The sequence below is a fragment of the Colius striatus genome, chromosome 2 (assembly GCF_028858725.1).
Source record: "Colius striatus isolate bColStr4 chromosome 2, bColStr4.1.hap1, whole genome shotgun sequence".
Classification (NCBI taxonomy): domain Eukaryota; kingdom Metazoa; phylum Chordata; class Aves; order Coliiformes; family Coliidae; genus Colius; species Colius striatus.
In genome coordinates, this window is record NC_084760.1 from 24,440,457 (window position 1) to 24,467,306 (window position 26,850).

Consider the following 26,850-nt stretch of genomic DNA (forward strand, 5'->3'; position numbering starts at 1 on the left):
AGGCCAAATACACTCAGCTGGAGGAAGATTAATTCAGTGATCATTAAATAACAGAATCACAGAAGGGTTAGGGGTTGGAACAGACCTCTAGTGATCATCTACTCTAACCTCCCCTGCAGAAGCAGATCCACCTAGATGAACTTGCAAAGGAACGTGTCCAAGCAGGTTTTGAAAAACTCAAGAGAAGGAGACTTCACAACCTTCTTGGGCATCCTGTTCCAGTGCTCTGTCACCCTTGCAGTAAAGGAGTTTTTCCCTTGTGTTTAACTGGAACTTCTTGTGTTCCAGCTTGTGTTTGTTACCCCTAGTCCCATCTCTGGATACTACAGAAGAAAGTATCATCCAATCCTCTTGACATAACATGCTTTAGATATTTAGTGTGAACAAAAATTTCAGTTTAACTCAAGAAGGATACACTGTATCCTGACTTTCTGCTTGCTTTTCCTCTAAAAGTTCATTTCCATAGGTATCATTTTCCTTTGGCAAAATAGTAACATAACTGCTTTATCATAGTTTCTAACTTGGCTCAGTATGGCTCAGACCTTTCTATTGTCTATTCTGGATAACATTAAACAGTAGTGAACTCTAATATTGTATACATTTCTAGTAAATTAATTCCACCGATGTTATATTTTTCTGAGGCATTTACTTCAATCAATATTTAGGCACCTCCCTGTACCTCTGAAAGCTTTCCAGTATTCACTTCAGTTGTCTGATCAACAATACAATATGATGCCAATATCTACCATCCTTTGAAATGAAATACTTTGTGTCCTTGGAACTGTTTAACTGTAATAACAAGGGACAAACAAGCTGAAGTTCTTCACTTCTCAGAGAAAACAAGTGCTCGTAAGCCTTCCTGCCACTGTTGAAAGACTACTAATACTGAAGGAAACTATTTTTAAAATTAGTCTCATAGCTGTAGAAAGCATGAAATATAAGCTTTATCCATCACATTCAGCTAACAATAATGTTTGAGTTAGAACTACTTAGTTTGGTTATAAGGATATAGATTTCCCATAAGGAATTTTTGTTGAAAGTCACAAATATTACTTTGTTGCTTTTTTATTACTAATATGTCCTGTGATTAGTGCATGTGAATTCCCTCACTGTATCTTCTACAATGATATTTGAGTTGAGACATCTAGAATTCATTAGCTTTTTTTTTAAAAAAAAAAATCATCTACCTTTTCTGAAGTTTAAATGCTTGTCATATTTTGTTCGTTTCATATGAAGTTTAAGAAGGATAAAAATGTCAGAAAATTCTTGAGGAATTATGCTGTTAAGGAAGGAATTTTCAAGCACCCAAAATGAATTGTATGAAGTATTTCATGATAATAGCAGAGCTGAGATCTGACTCTCCAGCCTAGGGGCAGTCTAAGGAATGATCTCTGCACCATTTCTTAATGTAGACATTTGCTTCTTCTGCTCTGTCAAGCCCCATATACACTTTGGATTAATAAAGAAAATTAACCTATTCTTTAAAGACTGTAGGAGGTAAGACAATAGCAAAATAGGGTTAGGTAAGAATGATTCTTTTTCTTGAATTAATGTGGACAAAAGTTTTCATAAGCTTCTTTAACAAGGAAAATTCTCAGCCTTTATATAAATTTGAGCTTTTATCTGGTGATTCAAGTATTCTTAGTCTCTATATGACTTGTTTTTAACAAATACTAACAGGGACCTTTTCATTGTCAAATTTAAGAATGGTATTTTCAGACTTGTTTTGAATAGCAAATCTAAAAATAATTTTTAACATTGCTGTCTCTTCCACAAGTGGGTGCTGCTCACCATTTTAGAAAAAGTGCTTAAAATTATTTGGAAAAATTCTCCAAAGATATAACTGCATTTGGAATTCCTTTTTATGAATGGCAAGGAAAGATGGTAATAAATGTGCACTATTTTGCTTTGTTTTTCATAGTTTCATTTGCAAAAATTATTATAATAGTATATAGTGTTTCTTTAAAGCTTATACTTCCATATTTCTTTCCTACTGATATTCTGACAGTTGGAGCAGCAGCAGGAGTAAATATGAAAGCCATGTACTTGGCATTTTTCTTTGGCAGAATGTGAGGAATACAAGAACATACTACTATATCAGAGAATTGTCTTTAACATAAATCACAAATTTTAACCTTTTAGTGTGAACATATAATTGATTGTATCCTCTTTCAATTCTGCTTTGATTGTTTTAGTTCTGATTTTCACTTTCAAACTTAAATTAAACTGATTGATGATTTACTGAAAATATGTTTCACATAGATTTGTGGAAGCCATTCATTACCTTGCTTGAAGGAGCATCTCTTAAAGATGAGAGAATGAAAAGAGACAAATTTCAGCTTTGGTATTTCAGTGAAAAATTAACTCTTACTCCTTTATACTATTCTATGTATTTAGAAATGGCAATTTATTTGCATATTGATAACAAAAAGGAGAAGAAAAATGTCCTAATGGTTAAGATGGTAAAGTGAAATTTGACATGATATCTAGACGCTATCACCGAAGATTAACTTGGCAACAGGCACGTTATCAGACTGACAGATTGTGGCAGCTCTCTTATCTCTGAAGTCATCATTATGTTTGGGATTTTTTTTCTGTGTCTTCCTCTACACAAGAAACAAAACTATGTTTAATAATTTGCTCATTGCCTTACTGTGGATGTGTTTAAATTACTTAAATATACTATATAAGCTATAGATTAAGGATTAATAGCTTTAAATTAAGGATCATCAGTTTTATTTCCCTTTTCTTCATATATTTTACTGTAGTTTTACTGAGGCAACAAATTGTCTCCTTTCATTTTCTCATCTTTAAGAGATGCTCCTTCTGCTTGCATCTTAAACCAAAAATTATTTTTCTCACATTTTACTTAGATATTTATGCATTCAATACAGTAAATACAAACATATGTAAGAGATAATATGATGGGTCTTACTGGTAGTGACCAGAATAGGTACACCTAGGCATTTTGGAAATGTCACATTGCCATGTTCCCTAATTCTTACAGGAAGAATGTCCCTATGAAACTTTCTGTTAGTACAACTCTGGTGCTGCCTTTCACCATTACTGGCTGTAGCAGTTATGTCAGAAATATAAAGTGTGAGAATGGCTAAGAGGAAAGAAAATGCTTCTAAGGAAAAAGTACTTATGACAGGAAATTCATGTGCAGAGCTTCCACATAAATACCTCCTTGGGTGTCTTATATTTTTAAGCTATTTTTGTTTTCACAACCTATCTAATAATAAGAAATCACTCTAAATTGCTTATAAGGGAATTTTGTCTCATACATTTCAGAAAGCAAACAGGATCATTCTTCTGTGAGAATTATAATTGATCATCTAGAAATAAAATAATAGTTTTGGAAGTAATTTTTGTTTCCCATTTTTCCTAATGAAAATTAATTCTTGATTTTAATCAATTCAGAGAAAGTGTATTTAATAATGTTCATCAGATTAACAATACTGAATTTTTTTTTTTTTTCCATTGCAAGATAATGTTGAATCTGGAAGTGTCTCAGAGCTTATTTTCCACCCTGTCTATATAAATCAATAATATTTAACCATATGTGGGTATGTTGGTTTTGCTGATACTAGTTCAATCATTTTAATCTTTCTCACATTATTCATATCTATATCCATACAAAACTACCTTGCATACTTTCTCAAAATAAACTAACAAATAACACTCCCTCCATCTAACAAAACTTAAATATTTTTAAAATTAAAAACTAAAAATCCAGAGGAATCAGAATCACAGAATGTTAAGGGTTGGAAGGGACTTTGAGAGACCATCTAGTCCAAACCCTGTGCCAGTGCAGACACTTGTCCAGGTGGGTTTTGAATGTCTCCAGAGAAGGAGACTCCATAACCACTCTGGGCAGCCCGTTCCAATGCTCCCTCTCCTGAACAGTAAAGAAACTCCTCCTTACGTTTCTTTGAAACCTCTTATATTCTATCTTATATCCATTACCCCTTGTCCTGTCATTGGACATCAGTGAGATCAGCCTGGTTCCATCCTTCTGACACCTGCCTTTTATGTTTTTGTAAACATAAATGAGAACACTCCTCAGTCTCCTCTTCTCCAAGCTGAAGAGCCCCAGCTCCCTCAGCCTTTCATCATAAGGGAGATGCTCCACTCCATCATCTTTGCGGCCCTGCGCTGAACTCTCTCCAGCAGCTCCCTGTCCTTCTTGAACTGAGGTGCCCAAAACAGGACACAATATTCTGATCTCATGAGGTCAGAGCAGAAGGGGAAGAGAACCTCTCTCAACCTACTCACCACACCTATTCTACTCTCTAACAGTTCATTCCTCAGCCTGTACTGGTACATAGGGTTATTATTTCCCAGATGAAAGACTCTACACTTGCCTTGGTTGAATTTCATTAGATTTCTCCCTGCCCAACCCTCCAGCCTGTCCAGGTCTCGTTGAATGGCAGCACAGCTTCTGGTGTGTCAGCCACTGCCCCCCAGTTTAGTATCAGCAAACTTGCTGAAAGGGCCCTTAGTTCCCTCAGCTAGATCATTAATGAATATTGAACAGTACCATTCCCAGCATCAACCCCTGAGAGACTCCACTAGAAAGTTTATTTTATCTAAATACATCTCCCATAGTCATCCAGGCTCCTCATGTAATCAATAGAAAGGGTAATTCTAACTGGCAGTTCAGTCCACCTTAAGACATGGAGTGTGACGTGTGTTCTGAGTGCCATTTTCTGTCCACTGACTGTAGAAGGACCCATGGTTAGACTCATTGGTGAATGTCTACAAGTAAAATTTAGATTTTATGGATCAAATTAAAGGAATTTAAGTTAGATATCTTAACTCTCAACAATTTTAATGTGTTTCCAAAACATGTTCTATGTTAGCATCAAATAGCAATTAGCACAAAAGTGAAGGTTTGATTTAATAGTGTCTTTCTTCACACACATTGTGTTTCCCATAAAGAAACTTTTCTTCTGACAATTCCTTTATGCTTAACTAGGTCTTTAAATCTTTCATTTATAGTTTATATCCAATTAGTTTTTTGTAACTTATTTTTATTATTAAAGCAGTGAACATTCACATTTCTTTTTAAATTGTAATGTAAAGGAGTTTGTGAGTCTAACCAAATGGAGCATATTTAAATAATACATTACCATATTTTCTCATGGAATATTCTATCACGTTTCCTCCCCCACATAAAATAAAAATTGCATTAAAACTTAAAATCTTATTTATGTAGTTATTTTTATTGTCAGAATCAACTCTGCTTTTATGCCTCTACATTTTTTTTCCTTACTTCTCTTTGGTTTTATTAGTCTTGAGTTAGTAATGAAATTTTGTATGTACACCACAGTTATAATCTGAGAATACTAGAAGGTACCTCAGGAGCAAAGGGAAATATATGTTATTTTATCTGTATTGTTTCAAATTCTTTTGAATATTAAAAGATAAAGTAGGTAGTGCAATAAACATCCCTAAATCTGACAGATCTGTGAAACATGTTGTAAAGGACCTGTACTAAATCATAAATCAAAACCACTGACCTGTTGTCAAAACAATTATACAGATATCTTTGTTAATGTTTTTTCACAGCTGTGGCTATCTTAGGACCATTTCGCCTTTCCTTAAACCTCCTTTTCATTTATCTTGTAATGACACTCTAAATTTTAAAATAGACAAGAGATCTTAGTCCTGGAGTAAGTTTTAGCATACTTTAAAAATCACAAACAGTAATAGCAGAAATAGCAAAACAAGGTATGCAAAGCAAGATGTGAATTTAAAAGAAAAGGCAACATATTTTCTTAGATCAATGGGTATTTTATTAAAAACAGACTTTTCTTTGGGTTAAAAACTGAAGAAAGATTAATGTAAGCCTCATTTACTCAGGTATCGTTAAGTTCCTCTCTTCCCATTGCAACGTAGGACATGTGCTAGCTTTCTTTTTTAATAATGAGGAACTGTAAAGATTTACCTTAGCTAGCATGTTGCCTTTTTACAGGGCTAAAATTTGGATGATATGAATTCTGCCTTGATGATCACAAAACATTGTTTTTTCACACGTTGTTGCCAAAATACAGCATAATATGACTAATGCTGAAAGCTCAAAGCTAACCTAAATTTTGGGTTTTTTGCCATAAAACAGAAGAAAATCGATATTCATTTTTGTGCAATGATTGAAGTTATTTGGAAGTCTACCATTGGGTATCTGGAAAATAGTACAAAGATAAAATAGAGAATTTTTGGAAAATCACAACTGTACTTTTATATAAAGTTGCCTGCAGAAATCTTGATATCAAAATCTTTAAAGTACAGGGTACGTATATCTTCATATGTATAACCTGCAACTATTTGTCACCAATAAAGAAATCTAAAAAATATTTGTCTTAAAAGAGTTCTTCTGTACAAAACAAAGGTTTAGTACTTCATTTTACCTTATAGAGTGATAGTTTCAGTAAGTTAGAAATAATTTCCAAAATCTAAGGGATTTTTTTTTTTTCCTTTTCTGGGCAATTCATTATTACACATTGACTGAAATCATGGTTTAGTGTTAGGAATTTAAGCAAGGAAATTATGCTTTCATATTTCTCAGGATCAACTTTCTTCACCTTTTGAACTGAGAGTTTTACATGTAGCTATATACAAATATTTGTGTGTAGGCATATAGGTATTATATATATTATGCTATGTATTTTTGTATAATTATTATAGTAAAAAAATGGTTTTACTGCTGTTAATAATTTCTTAATGCCAAGAACAACTGTTGCCAGTTAGAGATTGTTGGTATCTTTAGCATATAATACCTCTAAAACACAGTGGCAAAAACTTCCTTCTTGGTATTAGAAATGACAAGTTTCTCTACTTCTGCTTTCTCTTTATATATCTTTCTCAAACTGAATAATAATGACTGAAATGAGTGCTTTACAACTTGACTTTTGGTAGCCAAACAATTTGTGGGTATGTTTTTGAATAACTGACTTATTTAAATTTAATAGGTCATAAAGCTTGCTTTTGAAGAGTTTGAACTGGAAAGAGGCTATGATACTCTTACTGTTGGAGATGCTGGGAAAGTTGGTGATACCAGAACAGTGTTGTATGTGTAAGTACAGAACTTAAAAATTTTTCCTTGAAAATTTGTTGTCATATACTTTTTTTTTCTTGTTCATGGGATATGTATTTAACTTTGCCATTTGAATGTATGTAATTTGTTTATATAGTGTAATCTAGTACTGTCAAAGAAAATTGGTTTTTACAAAATTCACTCCAGATGTTTAGTAGCATCTTTATAGGCTGCAATATCAGAGATTAAAAAACTGTAAAGAACTGAGATGAGATGTTTTTGAAAGCAAAAAATCTTCTTTTTAAAAACAAGAAGTATCTGTATAACTCTCATTATATGTACAAGCAATTAAAGGAATAAAAACAATCCAGATGGTTGGATTTCAGAAAACAGAAAATTTGTGTAAAATAAATAACCTATTGATTAATTACAGAGCTAAAATGCACTACAACTGTATAATAGAAAATTATACTTGTGACCAAAATTTTCATGAAAACACGAGCCACTGTTCAGTGAAGTTACTTCATGGATATATATTACGTTTAATTACAATTAAATATAATTTATATTGTGTTATGTTGTGTTATGTTATAGTTTATTATAGTATTGAAAATGTAAGAATTTACATAAATTTGAAGGAAAATTCCAAACTAGATAGCTAATCTTTAATACTGTCAGGGATCATGGAAAGAGTAGAAATCAAGTTGATTGATTTCATCCAACAGTCATCTCATTTTGGTTGCGTATGCTATTTTTCCTTCCTTCATAATGGGAGCTTGTGACCACAAGATATTTTAGTTGTAACTTTTAGATGATTAAGTTAACATATGACAAAATAAGAATAACAGAGACCATTTATTTCATAACAACATTACTTAACACTATATAGAAATCTACTGGATGAAATCAGTATTGAAGGCATTTGTTAAAGGAATGCATCATCATCTTATGTTTTGAGGGTTTTTTAGTCCATGTAAATTATTGAAGTGTTTATTTTACATAATTATAACAAATGAGTGCACTTAACAGACACAGAAATTTAAATTAATTAGAATATTTTTGGAGGGACATGCCTGAGGATAACATCATTATGTGTATTTGTTTATGAATTTATAGTATTCATCAATGGCTACTTTCTGAACTATGTCAAAGTACATAGATCATCACTAGTTTAATTTGTCTTAAAAGCTAAGACTGGAAAATGATTATTTGCATGATGCATGTGTTTCTTGTTTTGCAATACCAAGTAGTTGCTACTGAGTTCATGGAATAAAGTATTCTAAGTACCTGAAAAAGAAAATAAGAAAAAAATTCTGGTTTTACAACCTTAGACTTTAAGCTAACAAAAAAAGGCTTGAACTGGGAATGAGAACTTCAACACCTATGTTTATATTCTCTTATATTTTGTAGACCAATTAAGTATTGCAGCAATGTTTCTGAGGATGTTAATTTGCATTCTTGTGACTGACAAAAGGTTTTTCCTTCTTGTATTAATATTTATTTTTGTTTAAAGGGATCCCAAAAATCTTTCAGAGTCAATTCTTTTATCTTAGTGATGGTACTCTAATTTTTCATTTGGTTTGTTACACTGTGAGTACATCACATATCAAAGTTTGCCTTTAACTACCTTATCAAGAAATTGTCAAATTTCTTTTTTGCATCTTTCAATTTGAAAGGATTTAGCACATTACTACATGCTCCATTTTTTTTCCCATAACTATCTAAAGAAATAAAAATAAAATCTAAAATAGTGCTAGCTCATATTAATTGTTATTTTTGACATTTGAAGAATCCCTCATATTCATACCACCTCAGAATCCATCATTGGCATTTCTGGCACTTAGTACAACATTCTCTCTGGAGACATGCAGTATTTATTCTAGTCCTTCTTTCAGTTTGATTTCTGTCTAAAATTTTGACTGTTTCATACTTAAACCTCTACAGCCTATCGTGATTCCACTACAGTGTTGCCCTTTCCATCTTTAATGTAAATTGTAACTTTGATGAAGATGAGGTCTATGCAATTAAATTCAGCTGCCTTTTGGGTTGCAAAACTTTAAACAGTAGCATTACCCTGAAAATCATCCAAGAAAGTTAAAGATTAATAATTTTGATGCTAATGAAATATAGGAAGACTTAAGCATGAAACTTCAGTGGCACAAAAAAAATGTAATGAATCTGAATTTCTTTATCACATTGTTTTTAGAGTTATTAAACATTGGATTTCTATACATGATGAAATATATTATATTTAAACTCCACAACATGCTACATTTAACTTGTTTTTGAGAAAAGACTTCTGTGGATGCGAAGTAACTTTTCTCATAAAACACTAGGTTGATTTGTAGACTATATTATATGGAGAAAGCTCATAACTAAATGTCAAAGTGATTTTCTTACCAAAAATTTCTATTAGTTGGTTTTAATAACTTCTGTTGTACTTAATGAAGTTTGAGAAGCACCTTGCGGGTTTTTATTCTCCTCAGGGGAATGAAGAAACTTATGGCAAAGAGTTTTCCAGGTAGATTTATAATTTCTCAGGATCTCTTAAAAAATAATACAGCTTTCCTTATGCTGACCAATTTTGTCAGCAGCACAAATGCTATAATTTATGCAGACATTCTATGAGATCAGTTTAGAAACTTATGCATTTTATTCTGAAACTTCATAGTTATTTCAATTTAGTTTCAAATAAATATAAAAAAACATTATTTAAATCCATTTTTTTAAGTGATTTTAACCTTTCCCCCATGCAAAATTTTACACATCTCAGATGCTAAAGCCCTCAAGGTAGTAGCACTGGGTGCTTTATTGTAAAGTTAGTACTCACACTTCACAATGAGCTCAGTTATGCCAAGATGTTTATTTGGCAGCCTTCCAATGAACATTAGAAACTGGCTAATAACAGTTCAGTGAATAGGGGAACTGTAAAAACTTGATGGGAAGAAAATTGAGTGATTTGACAAGAATCACAAAATAGAAAAGATTGGTTCTAGCACAGATTTTCTAGTGTCTAAACTCTCCAATATTAACAATTGTCTGTAACCTCCAAGCTGTAGGACTACAGCTAGAGAGCAAAAGGAAAAGATACAAATGTGTAAAAAGGAGGAAAAAAAGATGTAGACTTCCCAACTGAAATACAATTTTTGGACAAAATTGAAAAAAATATTAGAAAATATCTTAGGCACCGAAAGAAACCCTGAAACAACTATGACAATGCAGTTGATATTTTGAGTGGTGATATGTTTGGCTTTAGTTTATTTAAGGAGTCTAATTTTAATATTTATAGTAAATGTTTTAGAAAATCTTATGATCACCAACTTAATTCAACGGGGAATATGTCTGACTTTTTTTTTTAATTTTTAACAATTGCTGCATCTGTAAGCCCGACTTGTTGAAAATGTAACATTATTACTTTAAGGGGTATATATGCTGAGAAACGTATCTCTCGAAATACAGGAATACAAGTTATCAAAAATTAATCTAAATATGTTTAGACTATTCACCATAAAATGTACAAATCTATGCATAGTTGTCACACATTACTGTATGAGAAATATCAGTTTCCTCTTAAATTTAGGACATCATCGTGAGTTATTTTGATTGTAGCAGATGAGGTGTTAGTAAACTCTTCTGGACATGCGCTGTAAGGCCTGTAAACCAACTTCCTTCGCTTTCAAAAAGCATAGCAAAAACCCTCAATACAAATCTAAACAAAACAATTCATACAGTCTCTCACATCTCTAATGAAATCTTTATGTAGGAATACATTTATTAAAAGTGTTTCATCATTGTCAATATGAAGGCAGTCATTAAAAATGTCTTTTTTTTCTAAGACTTCATATTTTTCTAATCCATATAGAATAGTTAATTTTGTCAAAAAACATCTGATTAGGTAGATTAGGCCTAGTGTTAAGGGCCTAAATATCATAATAGATTGAGTCTAGTAATGTAATATATTTATGTAATATATTGTAGGCTTAAATATATTAGTAGTTTAAAAGACTGTGTTTTGTTGTAGTGGTAGTAGTAGTAGTAGTAATGATTTATGCCTCTGCAAATGACTTTGCTATTTATCCTACATACAGACTCACTGGATCTAGCGTTCCTGATCTTATTGTGAGCATGAGCAACCAGATGTGGCTTCATTTACAATCTGATGACAGCATTGGCTCACCAGGATTCAAAGCTGTTTATCAAGGTATGAACTAAATTAACTGTTTTAAACTCATGTTGTAACGTCCATCATCACATCCCAACAAATTAATTTCAAATAGGCATTTAGTCCTTTTACAAATTTAGAGTTTTGATACTGTCTCTATTGTTAATGATTGATGGAGATATGGATTTACAAATACTCAAAAAATAGCTAAAACGAATCTGGAATAGACAATTATTTTTCAGATGGTATTTGCGTGAAAGTCAATATAAACCACAGTTTTTATCACATTTGAGAAAAAGTAAATGTTACATTCTACTAACTCCTGTAATACCTTATACTGCATTTTAATTGGTAATTACAGTTAGTTTTCTCAGACTTTATTGAAGTAGCTACTAAGCTCATTTTCATACCTCACCACAGACCTTCACAGACCTAAGTCAAAATTAAAATGTAACCAAAGTAACAGAACAGTTATATTGTATAAGATTGTGGGAAACTAAATTACCCTAGCCTCATTTGTGTTGCTTTTGTCTCAAAGAGATGGGAACCTTGGCAACATAAGCACCTTTAATTTTTTTGACTGTGACTTTCAGTTTGATACTTTCTGAAGTCAATTAATTCTAATAAAAAATATCTGATGTCTGTTAAAATGTATGCCACTTTAATGGGTTGTGTAGACCTGCAGCTAGAAAGAGCTCTTACTTATTAACACATGATATAACTTTGGGTTAATTTCCTTTTTAATTAGTACACCTTAAGGATAAAGACAAAACCACTTAATCGTGTTTTCAATAGTTTCTTTTGGGCACAGAGGATGAAAATTATTTGATAGCAATTTTGTTAAAATTACTGTTGTACAAAAGATATTGAGAAATATTGAGAAACTGTTCATTGTTTGCTAACTGAAGGTAACTTAATTAGAAGACTGGGAGTTTTCCCCAAAGATTTTCCATAAACTGAAGAACCATATCTATGTATTTAATTTCACCAGTAGCTACTGTAATGTTTCAACATCAAAGTAGGCAAAATAAGGAGTGAAAAGTTATGTAGATGTTAGCTTCAAGTTTAGTATACATTTATTGCACTAGGACGATTAAGATAGGCTTACCTGCACAGGTTTTTGTAAGGGGTGTATGTGGCTGATAGACTATTGTGAACTCTAATGGTGAAAGGAGAAAAAAAGGCAAAATGCTTTCCAGTGGTTAGACAGAAAACCCGGGGTTGATTCTCCACGCTAGTATCCTCTACAGGTGGTCCCTGCATTGAAGCAAGAGATGATGATGATGGTGATTAGGACTGTATTTTCACTATGATTTTTCCCTAGTACTATATATTTTTCTTTGGGACTCACTAAAAATCATCATTGATTATTCCCACTCACAGAACTGATTAGAGTATGCTAATTAGGTCAAATGTTTTAAACTCATAGAGTCATTTTGTCTCTGTGCATATATTATTGGATAATATTTGTTGAGTATTTTGGTTGTTGTTATCTGCTTTTTAATACACCTTGTTTTTGTTTTTTTTAAAATGTGAACTGAAATCTACAAAACAAGTAGGAGAAGGGCAGAAAAAAGGGATGATTCTCATAACAGTGGCAATAATTTCCCATGAGAATCCTCCATAGCAACACTACTGGGATTTGCAGGTCCATGGCCATAAGAATAATAATATGAGAAAAATAGGGGAAAAGTACTATCGCAGTAATTCTTGATATGCTTAACAATTAAGTGAGATGTTACAGAGTTGTGAGTGAAAAAGAATATGCATGCTGGCAGTGTTACTAAAACATTATGATATCATAAGACATTGTGGAACATGTTCAGTCTATACATTTACATGGCTCAAGTATGTTACATTGCTCAAGAGCAATAACCTATTCTTTAAGTTCAATCCACTCCTTCTTGTCCTGTCTTTCATGGTTTCATCTTTTTTACTTTTGTCTTCTCTAGGAACTGTGTTTATTAAAACAATGTATTTTCAGTATAGAATATGTTTGTGAATTACCTAAAGTGGACGTAGTGAGTATATAGATGAGAGTATTGACACAAGTTATGTATCTGACACTTCACATTTTTTCCTCAATCCAAAACGATCAACTTTATCTCATTGTTCGTCTATGGAAAAGTTCAAAAATTTAAATCTGTCTGCAGAGTTATTTTTCTGCTATATTTTCTTTTCCCTGGTATTTCTAATCTAAAGAGTCTGCTTTCATTTCTATATTTGTCTTATTGAAGATATCTTCATTTGTAGAGTTCAACTTCTTATTTCTGGGTACTTTCTGAAAACACTTGATGTGTTCACTGTGAATTTTGCAGTTGTAATAGCATCCCTGTTACGAAGTATATTGTTACCATTTGATAACATGGTTGGATTCTGCCTTTCATTCTGGTTTTAAATCCATTTTTAAGTCATTCTGTGTTTTTGTAGTTTCAGAAATTAGTTTCAGAATTGTAAAATGTGAAATGTTTGTAATCTCAAATGTGTAGTAAATGTCTTAATATGTAAGTAAATTATACAGTGAACTTTCTCTATTTTACCTTAATGGTCTCATTAGCTTTATTAGAATTTTCTAATCTTCTTTTACTCTTGAGAAGACTTTTATCCATCTATACTCTCAACCTATCTCCTGCTTTAGGCCTAGTGTTAAATCTTAAACCTCTATTCCGTCACAAGGTACCTCAATGATTCTTCTTCTCCTTTGTTTAACAGTCAAAGAACCTGTACAAAAATGGAATCTAATTTTCATAATGAGAAAGTTAATGGATTGTGACGTGTGACCTCATTGTCTTTGTGATTGCAGTTAGCTAAAAAGAAAGCAAAATGCAGGCTTTGATGGCCTATACATGCTCTAGAAAGACAAAGTAAAGGACATCACAGAATCCCAAGTCCTGATAGCAAACCTGCTCTAGTGTGGGATCATCTCTCCCCACAGACTCCCAGATCCTACCAGGAACTTGCTTGAGGGTGAGCTTACTACAAGGTCACAGCCTTCTTTGGGCATCCATCCTCTCTGGCATGGGGTCCTTACACACTAATTGGTCAACTGTGGGACCATCTTAGAATTGACTGGCGTTGGCCCTGTCAGCTACAGGGGAAACTTCTGGCAGATGTTTGTTTAAAGAAGCCACCTCTGTAGCCCCTTGCTACCAAAACCTGGCCCAGACAAAATCACTACAGTAGTCTGTTTAGAACTCACTTCTTATTCTTGCCTTTTCATGGTTATATAAACTAATGAATTTAATTCAGTAGCGTATTTTTTAGTTCATAGGTGTTAGAAAAGAAATCTGGTGACTCAGTGATATAATCCAGAGCATTTTATATGATTTGAAGTTACTAAGAATTCTTGGAGATGTAAGAAGGTACATCAGTACTGCCCTGCAAGCAGCTGAAAATGTCGAGTATACAGTCTCAATTTGTATTGATGCTCAGCTGACCAGTAAAGCTTGAAGCTCTTCGTTATGATGTTGTTTGGAAGAAGATACTTCTTTCCTCCTGAGACTAGGAGAAGAATATTTCAAAACCATATTTCAGTTCCTCAGATAAATGTCAGTTGTCTTATTGCATGTGACTGTAGTACTTAGTACACCTTAAATCACTACATTTGTTTTCATAAATGCACAACTAGCTTCTAAATGTCATTGCACTACCAATATTCATACAAAACTGTTACTGCCTGCAGATTTGATAAAACCTATGTTGAATTAAATTAGTGGAATTAGGTTCTCACAATTAAACATGCATTCAGGGTAATCATTATATAGAATGTTATACTTGGAAAGAAAAGAATTTGGAAGTCATTAAAGGAAAAACTTTGAGCTTCCTGTTTTACAGTAAGCTTTTCTATGCCTTTCATCTGTTTCATGTATATTGAGTTTTGTTTTTATTTTTGTTCCTATGTATTACAACTCAGACACTATTCAAATATATGCTTTTTTAGGACAGACAATAAACATATTTCATATTTTATGTGAATATTTTCATATGTTAAAGCTATTCGATTCTGTGGCAAACTGTCAGAGTTTCACTGTAATATTGTATGAATGAGTCTGTTTGTAGGGCGATGCAGTGCAGGTTAATTTGGTGGATGGGCAAATGTCAGTCATGTAATATGCAGTACAATATACTATCAATCTTTTGTCAGATAAGGAAGCTTTCCACAGTTGTTATCTGACGTTTTCAGGGTAAATTGTTCAGGTGAGCCTACAGCAGACACCTCTCAAGTTTCAACATCCTTGAGTTTTCTTATCAAATATTATTATCAATAAGTTACTAATAGGGTGAAAAGAGGCATACTAAGTTACTAATAATTACTGAAAGACCTTTAAAGTAATTTTTAATGTTTTTAATAGTTTTCTATAATGTTTAAGGTGGCGAACAGAACCCATTTTCCATCTAGAAAATGGATTTGAACAACCTGCCATCATGGATTGATACTTGAGTATCATAGAATCATAGAATGGTAGGGATTGGAAGGGACCTTTATAGTTCATCTAGTCCAACTGCCCTGCAGAAGCAGGTTCACCTAGATCAGGTCACATAGGAAAATGTCCAGGTGGGTCTTGAAGACCTCCAAGGAAGGAGATTCCACAACCCCCCTGGGCAGGCTGTGCCAGGGCTCCCTCACCCTCACAGTGAAATAGTTTTTTCTTATGTTTAAGTGGAATTTTTTGTACTTTTCTAGAGTAAGCAGCCCCACTTCCCGCAGCCTTTCCTCATATGAAAAACGTTCCAGTCCCCTGATAAACTTAGTGGCCCTGCGCTGGACTCTCTCCAGAAGTTTTCTGTCCCTCTTGAGCTGAGGAGCCCAGAATTGGACACAGGACTCCAGACGAGGCCTCACCAGGGCAGAGTAGAGGGAGAGTAGAACCTCCTTTGACCTTCTGGCCACAGAATTGTCACCATGAATTGTCACAGAATTATCACCATTAATTATTTGACTGTGTTTCATGTTTACGTATTAGCAGACTGTAGTGAGTAAGATCAAATTTACATCTATGCTACTGCCCTTTGTTAAACAGTTGCAAACAACAGAGGCTTAGTGAAGAGTACACAAAACAGTGAGCTTGTAAGACCACATAACTCTTCTCCTTCCTAAATTAACAAAATGACAAAAACAAAACCAAAAGTAAAGAACGTTTGAGTATAAATTTCTTGAAGAAAAATGTTGTATGTCACTTTATATTAATTTCATAACTCTTCTTCTAGTGACCTATTTTTTATTTTATAAAAGCATAACTCAGTCACCAGATCTTGACATCATTATCCTTCATAATGTTGGAAAAGAATGTGTATGTTAAAAATAGTGTAGTTTATAGACTGATATCTGTGTACACATAAATTTCTAATCTAATTTAGGAATATCTTTGCTTATATGCTCCATTGCCTAAAATTCAGAATCTGGAAAGTAAAAAAAATTAAAATTTTCTAAACAGTCTCACTATTTAAAAGTTGATTTGGTTCAGACAGTGTACAGCACATGTATTCTTTCTTAGGTGCAAAGCTTGCCTCTCTTTTCACCTCCAGAATTCAGTTGGGTCTGAGATTAGGCATATGTGCATTTATATCTTTTCAGCAATTGAATCAACAGGTTTAAAACTTATCATGAGTTGAAGGTCTTTGTTTGTCTCTGCATAAAAGTATTATACATTGAAACAATAACATCCCAAGTAGAAAACAGGTCAGATATTCTTATTGTGTTAAAGAAAAATATACTGAATAATTAACTTGGAAGAAAAACTGTATAATATTTTATTTTTCTGTAAGTTCAATGTTATTTCCAGGTTCTAATTAAACTTTAATTAAAGATTTGCCATGACTATATTTTTAAAAGTATTATTAACACTTGATGATTTTTCTTAAAGACTCAATAGCAACAATTTTAAAGATAAAACTGGCATGTTCTAATAACAGATATATGAGAATTAAGTATAGGCGTTAACTGATCTTTTGATGTTTGATTGGTTGATTGTTTTTTAGCTCTGGCAGATGTTTCTTTGTACTTCCATTAAAAGAAAATAAGAACAAAAACCAAACAACAAAACTCCAACTAACATTAGAACTCAACAGATTTTAATTGAAGTTTTTGAAAAATAAACTCCAGTCTTTCCTTCTTAGCAGATATAGCTCAGTTGAAACTTTGATAGAACAACTTAACTGTTCTAAGCAAATGGAAATTTACTATAGCTTTTTACCATTTAAAACTTTCTTCCTTTACTTTCTTCCTTTAACTTTTTAAAATCAAAATAATTCTAACTTACTAATTGCCTTCTATTTTTCAGAAAGTGGTGAAATACTCAGAATGCTTGCTTAAAGTCCACCACTGAGATTTTTTTTGCCAATCTTAAGCCTCCAACATTATTTGTATAGTTTCTTCAAGTAATGGTCTGAAAGAAAGATACATTACAGCTAGACAGACACAGATAAGATACTTTTCTTTTGAGCAATTCTTATATATCTAGTCTATTTTTTTTTCAGTTTTCTGTATCTTTTTGCTAGAATGATCATGATGTGTGTATTATATTACCCTTTAATTTCAAATCCCTTTGATGCATTGTACCTACACTCTGGTTATAAAAATCAAACGTGATGTTTAATGAATAAAAAGTCAGCCTTTCATATTGCCAACCCAGTGATGGCATTAGTTCAAGTTTTATTTTCCTATCTTAGTTACTTTAAGTAAACATCCTTTTTGCAACAGTAATGAAAGAATTATTTAAATAGTGTGATGGCAGACACACCTTGGCTTATATTCAGAGGAGCATAGACCCTCAAGATAAGTAATACTTGCTTAGTTTTCTACATTTTTTAAATTATTAATTTCTGTGACTTTATAATTCACCTGTCTTTCTTTTCCTAGTTTTGGATATTTGTGTGTGTGTTGTGGGTTAAACTCAGTAGGGGCACGAAGAGAGGGAGAGAGATTCTCCATGTTTCCTTTGAATGGCCAGGCCTGTTAAGATTAATTTCCAAGCCTCAGTTGGGACAAAGGGGAAATAGATATTTTTGGGGTTTTTTGAGTTGCCAGAGTGGCAGCACAGTCTATGCAGAGCTGATGTCTCAATGTCTGCGGAGTCTTTTACCACAAGAGTGCTGGTGTATGACAATGTCATACATATGATCGATACCTGCCCTGGATGTCATCTAGATCCTTGGAAGCCTGATTATTGTCGAGGTCACCGTGAACCTCTTTCACCTATGCTAATTCTCAGTATAGTGTTCAAGCTTATTTTGTAAAACTGGTGTCTTATAGATGTTATACTGGAATTAAGTAGAACACATTCATGATATTTTTATAGAGTAGCTTCCTTTTAGCTGTTACTGAGATTTTTAAAAGTTCATACTTTTCCATCTTTTTAAGTTCAACTAGATTCTTCTTATCATTGCATTAAAATAAATTGGAGGTTTTAGGATTTTGATGAAGCTATTGATATGCCTTTTCAAAAAATAATTTCACCATGAAAAGATGAAAGATGTGGGGAGTTGGGGGTCATTAAACAGTTTCTGCGTCATTTATTCCTTCATTATCGCAGTTATTGAATTTCTTAAATGTCACTTTGATAATTACCAAGTGTCATATGTAAATAATTCTTAATGTCACATGATTTCAAATGGACAATTAAATTGAGTCCCAAATACTATTAAAACATAGTTCATACTGATAGTTGTTAAACTGTATGGGAAATATTAAGCAACAGCTGAAGATTTTTACTCAGACATGCAGGTATCTATTAGTAATATCCTCTGTAAATAATTGATTTATTTCACTGAAGAGTTACTTCAAAGTTCTTCAGTACGTTATTCTTTCCAATTCCTTTCACCAGCTGTGTGATTTATCCATTCAGCTCATAAACAGACATTAATTTCACACTTTGACTGAAATTGATTTGACATGAGAGTACTTCCACCTGTTACAAAGTCAGCATATCCTCCAGAGCAGCCTTTTTACATTTCTCTCTTGTTTTATTAGCAATTGAAATTAATATGGGTTATTGTTATTCAAGATGAAGTAGTGATTTATGTTTACATTGCTGTGAAATTTGAGAAAAACAATAGTTTAAAATCCAAAACATATCAAGATTTTTTTTGACTTTTTTCATTTAAACTATTTGTTGTCTATATGGTAGTATATAAAAACAAGATCCATTCATACTCCTTATTAAATTTTTTAATTGCTGCATTAGATTAACAAAAAACTATAAGGATACCTGATTTAACATTGTGTGTGCTTGTACCCTCTGTTTTGCATCTAAACAGTAGACTTCTGAGTGCGCAATACTACTTGGTTTCATATTAATCATGAAGAATTAATGACATTTACTAGAAAACAGATCTTCTAAAATGTATAGTCTTGGTGTTTTCTGAACATAGTTCATAGGACATTATGCATTGAAGATTTGTAAGAGCAAAGAGTAATGAACTACACTAAATACAGTATTTGTGCAGATGAAGTCATATAGTATGTGCTGACTCTAGGTGAAAAACATAATCTTAATGTAGTAAATAACCTTGTTTATTTTCAGAAAGGAATACCATTTGGAGATCAGTACAAAATGACCTTCATTGCCCGCAGGTTTTGTCTGCAATACAATATTGTGGCTTTTAAAAAATGTATCTTATGGCATTTTTAATGCATTTGTGTTCAGTTGCAGACCAATTTTCTTCTCCCTTGTACCTTCCCCTCTCCTCTGACCTTTCCAGGCCATGGTAGCCATGGCCAGTCCTTTCTTGAGTAGGAAATTATGCACACTTCATGGAAAGATTTTAAAAGAGCTTTAAAATACACTTTAAAATACACTTGTAGGCTTGGTGTTAGTGTAGAGTTTTAAAAGGAATTTTATTTTTCCTTGACTTACTACTTAAGGAACTTTTAGAAAACAGAGTACTATTTACTTTAAAACAAAATATTTAGAATTAGAACACATAATAAACAAATATTTTGCAGCTGTTCTAGCATCAGTTGTAATATAAAAAAGAAGTAAAGTACATGTCTTCTTGTAAATACAGAGGTAAACTAGTTCCTGTCTATGTCTTTAAGTATGCATGTTGATATATTTTTCTGCTCTTTTGAAAGACAAAAAAGTTAGATTGTTTCCCTCAGGTAGTGAAAATATTCAGTTTTGTTTAGATGCCAGGATGTGGTATTAGCATGTGTGCACTTGCATAGTCTCCCTCACAGAACTAAGAGTTCAAATACTTTTAAAAAATACTTTTGGATTTGTAGTACTACAGCTGTAGGTTTCTTGTGTGCTGTTTTGCTAATGGAAGTATGAAGACAAAATAGGAGGATTTTTAAGGGATTTTAGAAAGAAATGGATGTCAAAGAAAACCTTCTTTAAAAAATTCCATTCATTCTTACAATATGCTCAAGAAAAGTGGGCATTGTGTTTGTTGGGATTCCCATCTCATTGATCAAGATTTCAGTTATATAAAATAAGCTAATTAATACTGATCTGTTTTCTTCTTTATCGTATAAACATTTAGATGGAGTATGCTTTCATCAGAACCTGTACCCTGATAGAAAAAATATAAACCTACATTTGTATTCTTTTCACCCTTGACTTGCACTATTTGACACAAACAAAAGGCTATCATCTTTTCAGCTTCTCCCTTAATGTAAGTCCAAGATTTCAGGATGTTACGATGAGTTAAAACCATCATGGTTGGCTCATGTTGTATAATAAATCTTTTCCTATCCCATCTCAACTCTGCACAGGACTATGAGCTTAATATTAGAAGCCATTATTTAAAACACAAAATAAATAAATGATTGGAATAGATCACTTTAAATAAATGCATGCAAAGTATTGTTGTTCAGAGAGCAACACATATCATCTGTATTCAGGAGGAAATACTATCAGGAAACCATGGTGGGCATGACCCCAGGACACATCCATAACTTTTCTTTCCAAGCTGGAAGTTAATAATAGCCTGCCATTTCTATATTTATGCATTACATCATACTGCAGATGTATGTAGAAAAACAAAACTTCTAAAAGTTGCTGGACTGAGTGATGCAGGATGTGTATTGCAAGGACAGAATATAGGAGCATAGATCCTAAAGAAGGGGGTTTTTTTCTTTGCTCTTTAGAATATTTATTTAGAGCAATGCTTCCTCCTTCTTGCTTCTTTACTGAAATAAGATAAAGTAAAGTTATTCAGAAGCTCTCACAGCATTAATATTAGTGCATTCAGTTGCATTGTAATCACCTTTCCTAGTTCAACTACCAAGACATTTTTCTTTCTCTTTATCCCTATCCATGGATAGCTTCCAAAGCTCACACTTCTGATTTGAACAGGGATTGCTTGTATAACCTGCATTAGAAACATAGTGATCTTCAAACTCCAACACATTCCATGTATGACACTCCTTTTAATTTTCCATTTTGTGTGATGAAACTGTGCTCTTGGTCTTTAAAGAGGATGAACACCCATTATAAGGTATGGAGAGAGATACTCAAGGAAAATAAGATCCTTCCATATAAGATTAATTTTATTTTACAGAATTCTGAGCTGTCATAAGCATCAACTGTTTATGGGGTTTTTTTTCCCTTTGAAGCATATGAGGAAAAGCAGTATAGGTGTATATGCACAAGAAGACTTATACACCTACAATGCATGTCATAGGTCTTTAGCATCTTAAAAATACTATGGCTACTATTGATTAATTTTCTCTAACATTATTTATATAACAAATTGTTACGATCGCACTAAAAATAGTATATATTGAGCTAGTTGAAGCAGTTCTTTTGCCTATAGATAATACTTTGTTCATGTTTACACTTTGAGATACTATCATTATCAAATCTTAATCCATTTAATATGTGCTATATTGATTTTCTCTGATGCCAATTCTTAATAAGATTGTCACATGTTACTAATTTGAATGGCTAAAAGGAGTACAATATATATATATTTCTATTGTGTCAACCATTTTTATAATCTAAAAATTATGTTTTTTGCATGACTCAATCAATTTTCCATAAAACCATAGTAACTGATGTTAATTATATTTTCGTCTTTTAACTCTTTAGAAAAAGACTCCGATGTTGCTGTTCCATTACTTTGCATAGTATCGATGTTGGCTTTACAGTCCTTAAATGACAAAGGTCATTTTCTGTGGAGAAAAAATGAGGGAGCATGGACATGGATCCCAGGGTATAATGCTAGGCCCTTTGGGGCAAGGCAGCCTGGGCTCTAGTTATATGAATTTGGTGCACAATCAAGACCAGAGTCAGAGCCATGGTTAAAGCAGTTGCTGTCACGTAGACAGCAGGCCGCATTCTGTTCCCTCAAGGTCGGACTGTTTTTGGCTGAAAGTGGTAAACAACTTCAAGGAAGAACAAGATGGGAAAATGTGAGGGAGCTTGCTTATCGCAGAAACCGCAAATAGGATGAACATGAAAATGTAATCTATTAGCTGCTGTTGCTGAGCTAGCTTTGAAGCTGCTGTGTATAGAAGTTAGAGCCTGCTCTCAATAAAGGGGAAGATTTCTGCTATCACTCACACTGAGTAGGACTGGATTTCTTCCCACCCAGCGGAGAATCGGACCCTAGGCTGCAAGCCGCATGAAGAAGGCTTCGAGCTGTTTTTTTTAGGCTTTGAGCTGGTTTCTTAGGCTTCGAGCTAGTTTCTTAGGCCAAGAGCCGAAAACTTCATGGCAATTTTCCTTGCACTTCTAAAACATGGGTTTCTTGAAGAGAATTGCTCATAATTCTTCATAGATTCTGCTTTAACGTGAATTTAATTGGGCCCTGTTCATATGGCTATGTCTATGTTTTCTTAGCCTGTTTTCTTCCTATCCTGTCCTTTACTTAACTTTTTCAGAACAGTGAAAGTGTTCTTTTGTCTCCTTTCTTACTAGCTTTTTATTTTTTTTCCTTCTCTTACATTTAAAGACTTTTTACAAGGTCTTTTATCGTCTTTTTCCTCATTCCTAGGTTCACTATTTTTCAAGATTCATCCTTATGTTAATATGATCATTTCTGAAGCAGCTGCACTTGCTTTTTACTATATTTTTTCCCACCATAACATGCTAACTTGCATTGCACAGGATATCTTTGGTCTAAGGCACTGGTTACCCTTTTGTGTAGACAGGATGTACTCTTTCTCTTAGTAAAGATCAGCAATTTGAAAAATATGACTTTCCTAATCACAAAACATTAGAATAAAAATGTACAATGAGACAAAAACCTGTAGTGTGTTGTTACTAGACCATAACGACCATTTAAGGAAAAAATTGTGAAGTATACAGTGATAAATCAAGAGACAGAGGTAATCCTGAAGTACTTTCCCTGTTTCCAATGGTGCATAGCTCAAGTAGTTCATCTCTCCATAGGTTTTTCTTTCATATGTATTTCTTCAATCACTTTTTGAACATACACGTTTCACTACCCTCCCAAAAACCAAAATTCTAGTCTACTTAGTTGGTCCTCAGTTCTTCAGAAAAAATGTCTTTGATCTTCTGGTTTTTTTTCCCTAGTTCTAATGAATGGGTTTTTTTTAATATGGAGAAGCGGAGCTACATATAATATTCGACATACAAATAAAATAGGATTTTGTGTGATGTCAGGATAATATTTTCTCTTTTGTTCATCTCTCCTTTCCTGGTAATTCCTAACATTTTGAATAGCTTACAGTTTCATAGAATTATCTTTAGTATGCCAGAGATCTTGTTGCTGAGTGGTAACTGTCAATTCAGAATTATCTTATGCAGGTGCATTTTCTTTGCACCTGCAAGCTGATTATATTTTTCCAGATTAATTTTTCTACAATTTTTAGCACTGAATTTCACTTCCTATTTCATTAGTCCATTAGTTGGTATCATAAACTTTTCTGTAACAAATAATAGAAAGCTTCTTCCTCATCCCTACTCAGATTTTGCCTGCGTTTTGCCCTGGACAAGTAAAAACTACTGTCTTTATTTTCCTGCATTCTATAATAGAGTATTTAAATACACAGTAAACCATCAGTATGCTATGATGGTGAAATGTTGACTTAAACAGATTTCCTATACACAATTTTCATGTTGCTTTTCTGTCTGATTTGAAGGTCGTGTTTGGTTTTTAATATGATACAGAATGCAAGAAGGTAGAAGCAACAAAAATTAATTTACTGGATGTGATTTGTGGCCTTTTTGATAACAGCAAGGGCAAAACATTTCAGAGAAATTGTGAGAATCTCTTAAAACACTGGGAACTATATGACCTGTGAAGGAGGCCTTCTCATTTTTATAGTTGGAGACTGGTAATAAATTGTAGTGTAAAATTTCTGTGAAAAAATTTACTGGAATAATGATAAAATTTTTATAATCTATAAAATTACCATGTAAGGCTACCGTGTTTTTAGCTTTAGGCCAAGCTTAATTTAACTTTAATAGCCACTTTTACAGTTCAAGTATGTGCTATTTGGAATATTTTTTTCTATTAATTTTGATTTATCAGTTTCAACAGTTTTTCCCATATTCTATTGCAGACATGATCTCATGTCTTCTTCAATCCTGAGAATATCTCTGTATCTCTCTAACTCTTCTTTTCATATAAGGTTTTCTTTATTTGTATTTTTAAATTCCTATAATTTTTCAACATCTTATTGAGCTTAGAAAGCATTACCTATGCATTTCAAACAAGACTGAACTGTTTGTTTATGTAATGATAACATTTTGTCCTTCCTTAGGTATTTGTACTGCCAGCCATGTGTCTATTTTTAAAACAATATTCTCTATGGAACACAAGTAACGTTCAGTAATGTCTGATTCTTTATGCTAAACTGAAACTATTTCCTTGTATTGCTGAAAGTTCATGTGTAATTTTGCAGCTGGTTAATTTTTACAGATCACCATGGTTTCCAATGAAGCAAGGAAAGGTAAATTTCAGAGTAATACAGTATTATTTTGAGATACCTAGTTGAATTATCTCCTCCATCCTAAATTTCTTGTTCAAATCTTTTATAACTGTCCTCAGTAAATCTGTTCAGGAGTGGTGAAACCATGCTGAAACCCAAGCTTTCTCTTCCTGCCATTGTTTTAACTATTTGCTGTGTAATGTACTAATGGCAATGAAGCCACAATGGCCTGAAGATAGTGAAGATTGGGTAGAAAGAGGTAATCATAGACACATAGAATCTTAGAATGGTAGGGATTGGAAGTGAACTTTAGAGATCAACTAGTCTAACCCCCCTAGAAAAGGTTGCATAGGAACATGTCCAGGTGGGTCTTGAAGACCTCCAAGGAAGGAGACTCCACAACCCCTCTGGGCAGCCTGTGCCAGGGCTCCCTCACCCTCACAGTGAAACAGTTTTTTCTTATGTTTAAGTGGAACTTTTTGTGTTCCAGCTTCATCCCATTACCCCTTGTCCTGTTACTATCTACTATAGAAAAAAGGGATGTCCCAACCTCCTGACAGCCAACCTTTAGATATTTATAAATGTTAATAAGATCTCCCCTCAATCTTGTCTCTCCCAGACTAAACAGCCCCAGTTCCCACAGCCTTTCCTCATATGAGAGATGTTCCAGTCCCCTGATCATCTTGGTGGCCCTGCGCTGGACTCTCTCCAGCACTTCCCTGTCCCTCTTGAGCTGAAGAGCCCAGAACTGGACACAGTACTCCAGATGAGGCCTCACCAGGGCAGAGTAGAGAGGGAAAAGAACCTCCCTTGACTTGCTGTCCACACTCTTCTTGCTGCATTCCAGGATGCCATTGACCTCCTTGGCCACAAGGGCACATTGCTGGCTCATGGTTAGTTTATTATCAGGACTCCCAGGTCTTTCTCTGCAGAGCTGCTCTTCAGCAGTTCGACCCCCAGCCTGTCCTGGTGCATGGGGTTGTTCCTTCCCAGATGCAGGACTCTGCATTTGTCCTTGTTGAACCTCATGAGGTTCCTCTCTGCCCAACACTCAAGCTGGTCAAGATCCCACTGAGTGACAGCACAGCCTTCTGGGGAATCAGCCAGTCCTCCCAGTTTGATGTCATCAGCCAACTTGCTGAGGGTACACTCTGTCCCCTCATCCAGGTCGTTGATGAAGATGTTGAACAAGACTGGCCCCAGAACTCATCCCTGTGGAACTCCACTGGCCACAGGCCTCCAACTTGACTCTGTGCCATTGATAATCACCCTCTGGGCTCTGTCATTCAGCCAGCTCATGATCCTCCTCACCATCCACTCATCCAAGCCACACTGCCTGAGCTTTCTGATGAGGATGTTCTGGGAGACAATGTCAAAAGCCTTGATGAAGTCAAGGTAGATGGCATCCACTGCTCTCCCCTCATCTAGCCAGCCGATTATGCACTCATAGAGAAAATAAACTAGATTATAAATTTTCGTGTATTTAAAACAATAATTTCTGTGGCCTGCCATATAAGAAATTGAAATGGTCCTGTCTGGCATGGAAATATATTTCCAAACTGTATCGTTTGTGTATATGTATATGTGTAAATGTATACCTGTTTCGGCACTCAGCTTCCCTTAAACTATCTTGACTGTAGCTAAGATGGTAATTTTGAAATGTTGACAAGTTTATTATTTTAGGTTTTAGAGGTATTGACTTAAACTTTCTGATAGACATTGAACTACTGAAGTTACACATCAGAATTATCAAAGTGTGAGAATGTTATAAATACTTTACTGGTAAAAGTTGTATCTAGCTACAGA

At 33.7% G+C, this 26,850-nt stretch overlaps 1 protein-coding gene across 1 annotated transcript in view; it reads left to right on the forward strand.

Annotated features, from left to right (window-relative positions):
• CSMD1 (CUB and Sushi multiple domains 1) overlaps window positions 1-26,850 on the forward strand; it is a 1,065,186-nt gene that overhangs the window by 780,738 nt on the left and 257,598 nt on the right. The window contains exons 11-12 of the mRNA XM_061989487.1: window positions 6,975-7,078; window positions 11,128-11,240. Of these exons, the coding sequence (XP_061845471.1) occupies window positions 6,975-7,078; window positions 11,128-11,240 (217 nt within the window). The remainder of the gene's footprint in view (window positions 1-6,974; window positions 7,079-11,127; window positions 11,241-26,850) is intronic.